The sequence below is a fragment of the Puntigrus tetrazona genome, chromosome 7 (assembly GCF_018831695.1).
Source record: "Puntigrus tetrazona isolate hp1 chromosome 7, ASM1883169v1, whole genome shotgun sequence".
In the NCBI taxonomy this organism is placed as follows: domain Eukaryota; kingdom Metazoa; phylum Chordata; class Actinopteri; order Cypriniformes; family Cyprinidae; genus Puntigrus; species Puntigrus tetrazona.
Window position 1 is genome coordinate 191,997 of NC_056705.1, and position 14,594 is coordinate 206,590.

General features: G+C 37.3%; 1 protein-coding gene across 1 annotated transcript; it reads left to right on the forward strand.

Moving 5' to 3' along the window:
- The first annotated feature begins 53 nt into the window (after positions 1-53).
- chrnb1l (cholinergic receptor, nicotinic, beta 1 (muscle) like) lies at positions 54-12,844 on the forward strand. Its single transcript, XM_043243261.1, has 11 exons — positions 54-2,635; positions 3,790-3,923; positions 4,281-4,325; positions 5,396-5,505; positions 5,738-5,846; positions 6,087-6,234; positions 6,492-6,677; positions 7,249-7,472; positions 7,591-7,769; positions 12,055-12,196; positions 12,421-12,844. Exons 1-11 carry the CDS (start codon positions 2,584-2,586, stop codon positions 12,559-12,561), a joined length of 1,470 nt encoding a protein of 489 aa, XP_043099196.1. The 5' UTR covers positions 54-2,583; the 3' UTR covers positions 12,562-12,844.
- The last annotated feature ends 1,750 nt before the right edge of the window (positions 12,845-14,594 follow it).

Consider the following 14,594-nt stretch of genomic DNA (forward strand, 5'->3'; position numbering starts at 1 on the left):
ACTAAGACTGGAGAGTTTTTTTTTTTATTATAATGATACTACTTAGCATGTTTGTGCTGCATTTTTAATCAAATAAATGTAGCCTTGGTAAGTATAAGTGACGTCTTAAAAAAAGAAAATTGGTAACGCTTTAGAATAGGTAGCACTTGTTCGATATTAACTACGACTTTCCCCTCTATAAATTCTTAATTTATTGTTAATTAATAGTTAGTAAGGTATTGTTAAATTTAGGTATTGGGTGGGATTAGGGATGTAGAATATGTTCATGTAGAATAAGGCATTAATATATGCTTAATTACTACTTATGGCTAATATTCTATTAATATGCATACTTATATGCAGCTATGTGTAACCGTAAAATAAAGTGTTACTAAACAAAGGCTGTTCTATTCACTACCTAATGAATATTTTAAGGTAACTTTGGTGTACTGAATAAAGAGCTAAGGATGTGTTCTGAAAATTGATTTTTTTTTTTTTTTTTTTGGAGAGTGAGAGAGGCAGGTGGAAAACATATTGGGGAGGTCACTTTTGACAGACCAGCTGACCTGCTGCACTTTCTTCTCATTACTCCACATATCTTCATAGGACACCAATGTCCTCTTACTTATATTGGCTCTATCAGAGAGAACAATTGATTAGATGCAGGACAACACATTTGTTGAGTTTTTTTTTCTGTTTTTACAACAGAGAGGTATGGCTTATTATTATTCTACAAAAGAACTGAAATTAGAAACTTTCCAGCCTGAAGTCTGATCAGTGATCAATGCCACCCTGCCCTTTAAAATAAAAACACTTTGAGTTTGCTGTTGATAATTGACTAATGTGAACTGTGCCCTATACAAAAGAGATCTCAGAAGATCCAGAATGACTTACACAAGGCTTAAAAGATTTACAAAAGTATCTCTCTGACAACCTTGAGATTTATCGACCCACTTTAAAACTAACTGTGTATAAATTACACGGCGAGCAAGCTGAATAAACTCAGCTAGCACAGTAGTTACTCTGCGCTCTAACTCTGTGGGGCTTTGTGTTTGGGGATGTTTTGAATGGGATTCTGACCAGAGGAGACTTGTGTGGGGCTTGCGTTGCGCTCGTTTGAGGCTTATTTACAGCCTGCTTTTGCTTACCGTCAGCGTCTTGGCTTGCTTGCATCTAAAGCATGTTGAATGGGGCGTAAATCAATAAACAGCAGTTACTGCAATGATCGTTATTACAAATATCACGCTGCTCTCTACAGTTACTTATGGAAAGAACATTGCGTATTATAGAGTGTAACAATGCCCACCCCCTTATCCAGCAGCGCTGGCTCCTGAATTATTTTTTTTTTTTTACAAGGTACAAGAGTGAGAATTTAAAGGAATAGTTTTAATAAATTAATAGAATAAATGTAAATTCTGTCATCATTTACTCACCCTCAAGTATTTCAAACCTGTATCTGTTTTGGTCACTATTGACTTTCATAGTAGGAAAAAAAAAATACTATAGAAGCCAATGGTGACCCAAAACAGCCTGGTTACAAACTTTCATGACATGGATATGACATAGGCTTTACAAGGAGAAGGTGACTTATCAGGACATTACTTCATGTCCCCACTTTTCAAAACGAGAAGGCCTTTTGAAAAACTAAAAATAGTTTAGCGTTAAAGATCAATTTCCCTATAAAAAAAAATAAATGGCATTTTTACTTCCAGAGTCTGACTCTATTATTCTTCGTAATATTCAGTTGGAATGGTTGATAATTTCTGAGCTAGACTATGCAATGCTAAGACTGTGTGTGGATATTTAAGAGAGCCCTTGCTGCAAAAGCAAATACCTTTACCACAAGACAGACAGAACAAATTGAACAGAGACAGAGAGACGGGTATGTTGAGAGAGTGAAATCTTCACACCTTCACGTTAGCCACTTTGTTGCGTGCGTGTGTGTGTGTGTGTGTGCGCGTATGAGGACACCATTACCGACAATGTTCTCGGTTGAATGGCAGTAAGCCAATTCAGATGGATCGGATGAATACCACAAGGCAAAAAAGTACACTTGAATTCAAATCTAATAATGGCAAGATTAGCATTTCAAGCTGGTCTATATTAATTATAATTGGGTTATATTAAGAACAAGTGTGAAAGGGAAGTCCCCACACTGATTGTGTGTGTGTGTATGTGAGTATGTTCACTCCTGTCCTTTCTCACCGTCCGGAAAGGAACAGTCGTGCCCACCTCTTCCCTTTGTTCTCTCACAAAAATATCCAAACACACACACACACACTTACACAAACCATCAACAGGTGCCTGCCAGGGCTGCCACAGAGTCCATGCATTCCTTTCTCCCTCCCATAATTCTCTTTCCTCCCAACCAATCACAGACCTGCTTTTCACAAGTCAGGTTGCAGGGAGGAGAAAAGTGATGAGCTGACCATGTCAGGGTTTGGTAGGAAAGGTTTGGCACAATCACTCTGGGCTGTTGGTTAGAGAGAGGACACAGTCTGTGGGATATGCGAGTTAGTTTGAGTGCATGTGAGAGCTTGTTAAGGTGTGTTTTTACGTGGTGCCGGCTGGTGCCAAACTCTGGATATACAGACCGTGCTTAAAATGAAGACTCTGTTTGGGGTACTGTGGTGCTGCTGGCTTGTAACTTTCACAGGTAATGCAGATCTGGAAGTTTAGTCTTGAAAAGAGTGTTTGGGTTTGACATATTTGACAAAAAGCATTCAAACGTTTGGGGTTGGTAGGATTATTTGATTTTCAAATGCGGTAGAAAAAATAAATTTTTATTAAATTAAATAAATGTAATTAATTTTTTTAATTTAAAATTAAAGTTTTCTATTTTAAAATATAATTAATAAAGCTGAATGTTCAGCAGCCATTACTCCACATGATTCTTCAGAAATCATTCAAATATGCTGATCCGTTGCTCAAGAAACATTTCTTATTGTTATCAATGTTGTGCTGTTTAATATTTTTGTGGAAAACGTGATCATTTTTGTCAGGATTCGATTGATTGAATAAAATATATATTGTTTGGTTTAGCAGATGAATACATTTTTTTAAGGACAACTTAAAAGGAAATATTTAACTGTAACTTTTGATGGCTTTACTGCATATTTGCTAAAAAAAAATTACAGTGATGAACAGACAGAACACATGGGGAATGCAAACAAACACAAAACAGCTCAGGGCGTGACAGTTATATATATAAGCACATTTATCATATAAAATTTTACATTTATACATTTTGTTTATGGATTGCAAAAGTTCTGTATATATGAATGGATATATTTATATACATATATGAACAACCAGTTAGTTGTCTGTGTTTGTGTGTTATACTATATAGCTATTAATTATGATATATATGAGATATATATATTGCAATATTAAAAATATATATATTATTTTGGAATTTGGTATATGGTAAGGTTTATCTGAACAGACTTGATCGCAGATAGTAGCAGGTGTATATGTCACCAGTGTGTCAGTTATGTGCTTTCATGAACTGCATGTGACAGACTGCATCTCTTTGACATACAATCCATATAATGTTTAGAATGCTACAGCGTATTTGACCTTGTAATAAGGAGACAAAGAAAGCACCGCTGAGGTCATTAACTCCTCTACATGTTGATCTGGGTCAGCCCATTCTTAGAAAACCCTTTTTATGACTTCAAGCCAGAAGAAACACAGAGAGAGGGAGACAGACAACTCTGTGCTGGAACCATTATGATTAAGAAACGATGAGAGGAAAGGAGTTCATAAAACTGCTGAAACAAAACAAGAATTTGCGCGTGTGTTTTTCAGTGGCATCCGAGGCTGAACGCAGGCTACTGGAGGATTTGTTTCAGGATTACAACCTGAAGGTGCGTCCAGCGCGTACCTGGAATGAGCGAGTGATGGTCCGAGTGGGAATGACTTTAGTGCAGCTCATCAGCTTGGTATGATACACTCGCGCATAAACACATCCACACGCACATTTTCCTATGCGGAATTGCTTACTGATCCCCTTTTTATTTATTGTTTATTTCCGAAGCATTTCTCTCTCTGTGATCACTCACACAGTTTGTGTTCGTGACATTCCCAGCAGGCTGTTGGAGATCAGAGGCCCAGCTGCCTCTATTGTAACCCGCTAGACCAGCGCTTCAGCAACATTTTCCTAACATTAGAGAAACATTAGCGGTTCCCTATCAATGCGTAGAACATTAGCTTTAATACAGAAGGACCGACTGTGACAGCATGCCACACTCGATACGCGTTAGTGCCACACTAATGTCACTACCTCTTTTCTCTTACAGAATGAGAAGAATGGAGAGATGACAACAAACGTGTTCATGAATATGGTGAGAGGCTGCTCATTTATCTCAGCCTTACTAAACGCTGTTTATTTTCTACTTAAATTGACTTGTCACTTTTTATAACTGTAAGTCATTTTTGGCTTTTCTTATTTAAAATTGTATTATGCAAGCAAACGAGTGTGCTCAGTAGGATAATGCTGTGTGTGTGTGTGTGTGTGTGTTTCAGAGAAAGAACTGGCTTGCTTAGCTAAGGAGAATAAGGTTAGGGGATACATTAGATTTAAATAGATTTTAAAGAAAAGCACTAAATCAGCATTTTAGAATAATTTCTGAAGTATCATGTGACACTGATGTCTGTAATAACTGCTGATCGTGCCATCATAATTATTTTTAAAATAAATATTTCAAAATTGTACTAATGTATCACAATATTACTGTTTTTACTGTATTTAATAAATACAAGTAGCACTGGTGCTTAATGTATATATTAATGCTTTCAAATGATTAATCACATCTAAAATAAGTTTTTTGTTTACATAATAAATATACACAGTACATATATTATGTGTATATTTAAATACACACATACAGTATTTTTTATATTTACATGTATATACATTTATATATTCTTGTTTTATATTATATCTAAATATGTTTTATAAACATTTTTCTTAATACATGTAATACATGTACATGTAGTATACACTTTATTTTTGGATAATCATTTGAAAGCACTACTTTTTTACATATATATTTCACAGTACTTATAATAATAATAATTTCTAAAGGAATATGTGAGACTGAAAGTCTTTTAATAATCGCTGAAAGTTCAGCTTTGTCCTGACAGGAATAAAGTACATTTTAAAAGGTCATTTAAATTGTACTAATGTATCACAATATTACTGTTTTTACTGTATGTTTTAAAAACATCATGTAGCATGGGTGTTTGTAATCTCGGTAGGTGACAGGGTTAGTTGTTATTAAATTACGACGACCAGCCAAAGGTTCAAAAATAGCTTAATAAACAGAAGAATGTCTAAATAAAGTGTGAGTATAAAATTCTGCTGGAAATTCCATTCCTCCCTCCACTCTTTTTCTCTGTCTCTCATTTCAAGGAATGGACAGATTACAGGTTATCTTGGAATCCTGAGGACTATGATAATATCGATGTTGTGCGGATTCCTCCATTAAAAGTGTGGCGTCCGGACATCTACCTAATCAACAAGTGAGATCATCCTGCTACAATACCACACTGCCAAAAACCTGAAAGATTTTTTTAGATGAAGTGCATGATCAGCACTTCCTCGTGGCCACAGGGCACCTCCCGCAGTATCATACTTAAATCATCCTAAACCATTTAATCTCTTTACACTGTAAAAAATGGCTGTTAGAAAATAAAACCTGCAAATGACGCTGAATTTAGGATTTGACTGAGATGTTCTCTTTCTGTTTAATAGTAACGATGGTCAGTTTGATGTTGCCCTGTATGTAAACGTGCTAGTGAGAAACGATGGAACCGTCTCCTGGTATCCACCAGCCATCTACCGCAGCTCCTGCTCCATAGAGGTACATGTTAACTTATAGTATACTAACATACTAAAGCACTGTTATGGGATCAGTAGAAATAGACTTCTGTTCTAAATTCATTGAATGTGCGTGTGTTAGAATTGCAGAAACTATTGTTGTAGCTTAGCTTGTGTTGAACCTTGAATATTGTTCATATACTACTGGCATGTTACTGATTTAAAATTGCATGATTAATTTTGCATCAAACTAAAATCTACAGGGTCTTCTCCATCCCTGTAGGTGGCATACTTTCCATTTGACTGGCAAAACTGCACAATGGTGTTTCGTTCCTACACATATGATTCCTCAGAAGTGGACCTTCAGTACAGTCTGGATGAAGAAGGCAGTGAGCTCCATGAGATAGTGATTGATGAGAATGCATTCACTGGTTAGTGTATACTTTCTAAAAGTGACAGCTTCTTGTTCAAGGTCAGGAACTGTGGTATAATACAGTAATGTCAGTGAATAGTTAAATTATTTTATGAAAATAATATTTGCACAACATGATTATGTTCTGCATAGTAATATAGTTAATTTACCTGTAGTCTGTTTATGGTCGCCAGGCAACGTAGCAACTTGGCCAATGGCACACTCTCTTCTTCCTTCTATCTCTCTTTCTCTCATCAGTCCTCTCTCTTCCCTAAGAGAATGGTGAGTGGCAGATTTGTCACAAGCCCAGCAGAAAGAACATTCACGATGACTTGTACGAGGACATCACCTTCTACCTGATCATTGAGAGGAAGCCTTTGTTCTACATCATTAACATCATCGTGCCCTGCATCCTCACCAGCGTGCTGGCCATATTTGTCTTCTATCTGCCACCTGGCGCAGGTGGCCATCTTTAATCATAAAATCAATACGATGAATGTAAATCGTGCAAACTTGGATGTTTTATAAACACTGCTATTCAAAAGTCAATACTCTTTTGCTCACCAGTTTATTTGATGCAGAAAACCAGTAATACTGTAAAATATTATTACAATTTAAAATAGCTGTATTCTATTTTTTTATTTTAAAATGTGATTTATTTCTGTAATGACAAAGCTAAAATCTTAGCAGGCATTACTCTAGTCTTCTAGTCAATCTAATATGCTGATTTGCTAAACAAAAAACATTTCTTATTGCAAACAGTTTTGAAATCAGCTGTGCCCCTTAATATTTGTGTGGAAACTTTTTTTTATGAATTATTTGATGGATAGAAGGAAAAGAAAAAGAAGACTTGCTGACACCAAACCTTTGAACAGTAGTGGGGGTTTTTTGTTCAAAACAACAGAAGAAATATTTTAGTTAAATGAAACTATGGAACTTTGCCTTGAGCAATTTTAAATTAGCTTATTTAATCATTTGTCATTTTATTTATACAAAAGATAATTGGAATAGTGTTTTCTGATCTCTCCTTTAGGTGAGAAGATGACTCTGTCCATCTCAGTCCTCATTGCTCTCACTGTTTTCATGCTGTTGTTGGCTGACAAAGTCCCAGAAACATCACTTGGCATTCCTATCATCGTTAACTACGTCATGTTCACCATGATCCTGGTGACGTTCTCTGTCATCCTTAGTGTGGTGGTCCTGAACCTTCACCACAGGACTCCCAGCACACACCACATGCCCTCATGGGTGCGAAAGGTGAATCTTAGCAAGATTCACATTTAGGAACATCTTATATACAAAAACCAGTTTATTCATATTATTCTGTAAACTTCCTTAAACCTGAAGGCATTTACTGTCATCTAACATTCTACAGGTTTTCATCAACTTACTGCCCCGTTACTTGGGTGTGCTGAGGCCCCAAATTGAGGAACCAGTGGAGGACGAGCCGAAAGAAAGCATCCCACTGGGTTGTCTGGACAAAGGTCTAAAACCTGGAGGTGAATATTTTATCCGAAAGATCAACCCAGAGCTGGTATTGCCTTGGAGAGGAAGGTAGGTATTGTCTACTATAAAGCTCTGTCACTCAGTCTCAGTCAATCACAAAATAACCCTGCTTTTATTTATAACAATTTGTGTGTCTTCTAAAACTGTTTAAGATTAAATGTGATATAAATTGCATGTATATGAGATAACAGCGTGCAAAAGTTCTGTCATTAAACTCTGGATGGTGCAGGTTGATGGGTTGTTAATGTAAACTGATGATATTCACAGCGTTATATGGCACAAATGAATTGATTCATGTTGCATACACAGCCGATGAGCTTGCTGCTTTGCATTTGAATGGCTGGTTAGCATATACTAGAACATTTTGCAGTTTCTCTGAAACCCTCCACCTGTATAGATCTGCTACAAGTTATTACATTTGCTATTACAAATACTATTTGTGCAGCAGCAGAGTGTCCTAAATACTCAGCTGTATCTGCTCTTGTATTGGCAGTAGCAAGTTACTGTACTTGCTTTGCAGCAGCAACCATCTAAAAAAACAGCAATAACAAACAACAGCAGCAAAGCAAATCTGGCAGTACATTAATATCGGCATATTCATTACCATGCTAAAATCTTCAAAGAGTTGTCATAATAGAACTATATGTATGTAATAGATGTTATATACATCTGATTTGGTTGTGGTTAAAGTTTAAAAGTAAAGATTAATATAGCTTGCCTTTTGCTTTTTTTTTTTTTTTTTTTATGTCTTTTTGTTTTTGTTAAATCTGTTTGACTGCAAATGCTAAGTACAACTCTTGTTAGACACAATTAATGAACACTCACGCTGACAAAAACACACATAGATGCCAAATCAATATGCCTTCACTTTAATGTGCTTGTACCATAATCTGCTGGTCTTGGCAGTATTGTTAGTTTTTAAACAACTCTCATAAACGCGGATCAGGCTGGGCGAATGATGAAAGTATCTGTGCTGGCTGTTCCTCCTCTCAATCCAAGGGCATTTGATCTCAGCCCAGTTAAGCCCAGTCACCCCTCCAAAGTCGCCAGAATCTAAGCCCTTGTTGAGCTGAGGCATTAGAGTGCAATGCACACAAGAACAGCAGGGGAGGGCCAAAGGTGGAGGATGCACATACATGGACAAATGGACATTTGGATGGACAGATGGGTGTTTTTTTTCTAAAAACGTGTGCATGACAGAGACACGTCTCCATCTGTTCGTAATAGTAGTAATGAACTCTGTCGAGGGCCTGGGGTGCCTGTTCCCGTCCTCTTCATCTGTTTGAGAACGGCTCGTGACCTGTGCCCTGTCACTCTCGCTCATGTAATCTGGTGCCACAGAGTGTGCCGCTCTTTAGCCAGTCTAACAGGTGGTCTTAAGATGGCTGCATGCCGCAAGAGCTTTATTAAAGTGCTAAACTCACAAGTCCTTCAAGACATGGCGCCGGTCTTGAGGGCTACAGGATAAGAGAAGTGATTTCAGAGGAGGTTCATAAAAATGTGTTCCATTTTTATTAGCAGGTGGTACTTACTATTCAAACTTTGGAACGCCCCAAAGGTCTTAAATTTCTTGCCGAATGGTGTTTGGACAGCAAGATGGGTTTTTCCAAGCGTGTTTGATGTCAGAGTTTGATGGCTGGTGTGAAACATGCGTAATGCACTCAGGTCTTGCTTGAAAACAGGTGTCAGGATACCAATTCACAATTGGCATAAGCCTCATTTTAGGAAGTGAACTGCTATTTAAAGTTTGCATTGTGGTATTTTGCAGGCAAATTGCGTTTGTCATTGATTCCGGTCAGAAATTTTAGAAGAATTGGCCATTTTCATTTTAGTTTGTTGTAATTTAAAAAAAAAAAAAAAATTGGTTTAGTTTAGTTTTATTTTGTAATTTCCAGAGCTAGATGTGAACTAAAAGCTGTAACATGGGTTGAGTAACAATGGTTTTCGCTTTGTTTAGTTTGTTTGTTTTGGTTTAAATAGCAGTGCTGATAACATTACAAATTTTTGCACTCTCTGAGACCATTATGTTTTAGAATGTTTAAACATTAAAAATACATGTCAGAGTCAATTGAGTTTAAAACCAATAGCCTACAGTGTTTACTCAATATCTACCAACTGACTACGATGTTGTAGTTGGCATGTTAATCTAACGTCTTAGCATCCACTGATATGTGTATTTAGGTGAAAGAGTATGAAGCACGATATGGAGTTATAATTTTTGTATTTATGTCTGTGTGCATGTGTTGTGTCTGTGAAGATAATTTAAAATTGGGTTTTTATACATCAAGTGTGTATATGAAACACGTGCATGGAAAAGTAAGCGCGTACATCACACATACAGTATGTAGAAACAAGCGTTTGTATGAGTTTTTGGAGTTCCTCTCAATACCGGTATGCATCTCACTGACCGTGCATATCATGTGCCGGACGCGTGGTGCTCTCTGTATAATCCCTGTTGGAAAAAACTCACCCTTGAAAGAACGGGAATGTGAGAGAGGAGAGGTCAGTCCCAGACACAGCACTGCTCTCATTCATTCTACACTGTATGACAGACTCATTCCCACTATAGCACAGAGAAACACAATATTGACCTCTACAATGAACTCGGCTACTGTACAACAGAGCATGCAAAACTACTGCACAATGCAATATATTATTAGTGATGGTACATAATGCTGATGCATAACTCATCCTGCAGTGTTAAATTGTCAAGTCCGCTGTCACTTGTAGTAGATGGAAAAGATTTTCTCCTCATGCTATGCATGAATAACTCGGTGTTGTCCTATAAATGTAAACATGCAACAGGTGCAATAAATCATTATAAGTAAGTGCATGTTGTTTAAATGTTGCCCTGAGTTTTCAAAGTGTGCAGCTCACTATGACCAGTCAGGTTATAGGACAGGTTTTACTTTTCCAGGATAAAAGATAAAGACGAGGACAAGCAGCTCATTTAACCATCATGCAGTACGATACAGTATCTTTTTAGGCCAATTACCACCTAGTCTCCAATATTCTTTTTTTTTTTTTCTTTTTTTCTGCTCTCTGTATGTGAATAGTTAATGGCAATATAATGGCATTTCTTAAATAATATCAAAGGACCAAAATTGCTGCTCATACTTCTAAGCAATTTTTAAAGGAATTCATTTGTTGAAAATATACTAACCCCTCGGTTCATCCAAGATGTAGATGAGTTCGTTTGTTCACCAGAACAGATTTAGAGAAATGTAGCATTACATCACTTGCTCACCTATAGATCCTCTGCGGTGAATGGGTGCCGTCGAGGTCCAAGCATCTGAGAAAAACAGCACAATAATCCATAAGTAACTGCCACCACTCGATCAATTAACCTCTTACGGTGCTAAAACATGAGCCCTTATCCATAAAATTGCTTTTTTCAGTTAAAAAATTCTCCTGTCTGAATCAGGAGAGTAATATCCACAGATAATGCATAATTTACATGCTAAACAGATATTTTAGTGGATTTTGACGGGAAAGGGCAACACAGGATGGACTTTTTCACTGGAGCAAATATATTCGAAGTATATATATGCCTTGATGGATTTGTTTCGCACACAGTTTTTTACTTCACAGGACATTAATTGGTGGTAGTAGAGTGGATTTTTGTGATTTTGAAAGCTGTTTGAACTCTCATTTTGGCGGCACCTGTTCACTGCAGAGAATCTGTTGGTTAGCAGGAGAGTGAGTACATTTTTTGCATTTTCTAATTTTATGGCGACCTACTCCTTTAAAGATAATTGTCAGAATTGTATAGAGTGTTAATAATCCACTTACAGTGAGTGGACATGGAAACATTGCAGCAAAGCAATGTGTTACGTTCCCATTCCCCAAGTCTAGGGGTGGGAGTGGGAGTAACACAGAAACTTAAAACTTAAGGAAAAATGAAAGAAAAACGTGTAAAGATAACTCCAGTCCTCTGCCCCAGAAATGAACTGACAACTGTTTTAGGGAAAAAGAAGGCTTAAACAGTTTATTTGCGAAACAAAAGCGTGGAAGCAACAAAAAGTCTTCAGGGGAAGGCCAGGCCAAAATAACAAAACAGCATCTAACTAACAGGGGGGAGTTCTGAATAACTTAACCAGGTAAAATAAAAGAAATAAATAACAAAAGCTTTCCTCGACTCTCTCACTAACCGTAAACAAAGACAAAGGTAAGTTCAAAAATTAAATGGCACCCTCCCCCTATAGCTTCCCATTTATCGTCACATAGGTCAATATAAATATATATACATCCTATGGTGTTTTTTGTAAGTAAACTTATACATCTTTGTTTATGGTTAATCATGGTTTTATTTATGTGTGTTTGCGTTTCGCAGTCATAACGAGAGCACCGTGAAGTTGCAGAGGTTTTCAAACAGTGACAACTATTGTCTGATTCTGCCTCCGAATCTCAAATCTGCAATCGCCGCCATCACGTACATGTCTGAACAATTGAAGAAGCAGGACGTGGACGATACTGTAAGTCTATAAACACGTACTCACAAACCACACACATTCTCAATCGCTTTCCGTGTCTGGCTTTTCCACACATACTCACAGATGCACAAAGAAGCCTTTATCTAAGCGTCTTCCTCTCTGTCCCTGATCCTCATGATTATTCATAAATTGACAATACACATCCTCCTGTGTCAGTGAGATCAACGTATCCCATTGTTTCTGCGTTTGATGTGTGCCCCGTGTAGATGACAGATGACTGGCAGTACATTGCTGTGGTTTTGGATCGGCTCTTCCTTTGGCTCTTTGTCATCATTACCACCCTGGGCACACTGGCCATGTTTCTGGATGCCAGTTTCAACTACACTCCTGACCAACCTTTTCCATGAGCACATCCCTTAAACGACAAGCTGACAGCTCCTGAACACAAGATATAGCAAGACTGTAGTTTGTGTGGACTGACTCTAGGGGGCACCAAAATCATATTTATTTGCCTTTCTTTCTTTCTTTCTTTCTTTCTTTCTATTTCTAAATCAATGTTTCCATTAAAATATATTGTTGATATGTTACCATAACAATATATTTGTTATTTTCAAGTTCTTTTAATTCATCCACCATGCTTATACCCGTACATTTACTCTTTGTCACTTACTACATACTGTATTAAGTCAATATGTGTAATAAAATAATCATTTTACTTCTGCCGTTGCCATAGATCTGACAAAACAGAGAAAGCATGTAAATTGTTGCCTTCGTTTAATTGTTTGTTTGTTAAATGATTATTTTCTTTGACAAACCGAGCATCTGTAATGCCTTAGGTAGTATATCATAACAAGTATAATGCACATGGATTCAGCATAATCTAAACAGTCATGCAGTATTTCTCTCCTTGTGTGCAGCTCTTTTCTGTCTGCCAGCAGTGGTTTGTTAAATCCTTCCTGGATCTGACTCTTCACTGAACCATTAGGATATAAATTCTGACAAGCATGCCGTAACTCCATGCTTAGCCAATCTAGTTACAGTAAAGTTAATGAACTGATGCACAGTCAATTCTAAACAATGGCTGACTCGCCATTTTTCAGCCAGTAATTTAAATATTATTGTACTTTATGTTGTCCAAGATTTAAAAGTCTGAATGAAGTCAGATTTGTTTTTAGCATTCGCTCATGAGTGATAGAAATCGGCACTACAAATTGAAAGTTAATATTTTTTTTCTTAGTGTGCATTTGTGATCCTGGCGCACTTTATTCTCAAGATAAATCGTGAAGTATTTTTGATCTAATAAGTGCTGAGGGAATTCCTATATTACATCGGTTTGGCCTGTGTGCCTGCATTGCTGTGAAGGCACCTAGTTGCATAAGAAGTAAAAGAAAGAGGTAAGAAATAATGAAATAAGAAAAGCTCATTAGCCGAGTCACTGCTATTGAGGGGAAACCAGAGGCCTGTGTGTTTTATTGCTAATGGTTCAGTGGGCTTCTAAGGAGGCTTACACCAGTTTAATCACTGTCTGTAAACTTCAAAAAAAAAGTTCTGGAGCCAGCCAGAAGAAAAGCCATGAAGGGAGTTTCTGTTCTTCTTGGGGCTGATTTAACACTGTCTGCTCCCCCTTGACTGAGTGTTATCTGTTTACTGGAACTAGGTGGGGACAGAAGCTTCGAAAAAATGTCAAAGTTTCTTTTGTGTGTCAAGGCTACTTGGCCCAGTGCTCAGGATCCAGCCAATAGGGTGACAGATAAATCACGTTACCAGGGGCGACCAGGGTAGTGTGTGCTAATTTCACGATGTTACTGAAGCAGAGAGGTTCCTTCTGCTGTATCTGCCAACTGTTATTCCACATAGCCTTCTCTTCTCGGAGAATTCCGAGAACAAAACTGTGACTTCGACTTGATCGTTTAAGTCCTGTTTGTTACCTTTGAACCCCTTTTTAAAAGAAACCATCAGCCGAAAACATCAGGGTGTCAGACTGGAGTGAAAATCATTTCCTCTTCGAATATCATTATTGCTTCCGCCCTGTTTTCTCAGGTTATACAGATTTCCTTTTTACCTTTGTGAGATCTTTGCGATATTGGCGCCAGCTCTGCACCGCAGACAATAGTTGATAGTGTTCCAGTTTTTTTTTTTCCCCTTTCCCTGGAAGTGCAGAGGTCACCTGATGGAATGGTCAGACGTGACAAACGTGTCCTCATAAACTGGACGAGACGTCAGGCGAGATGAATATGCAATAGCGCTGAATCTGCAACCTTTTTAGGCTTTTTAAATGTGTCGATGTAAATCAAAGCTGTGAAAAAATAATTATAGTCTTAATAAAATTGCTATATAAGAATAATAGCCAAACTATAGTGTTTTATTTGATGGAAGCCAACTTAAAAAATGAAATCATAATTCTTTTTTATTTCATAATTGAGACGTAGTATCTCATCAT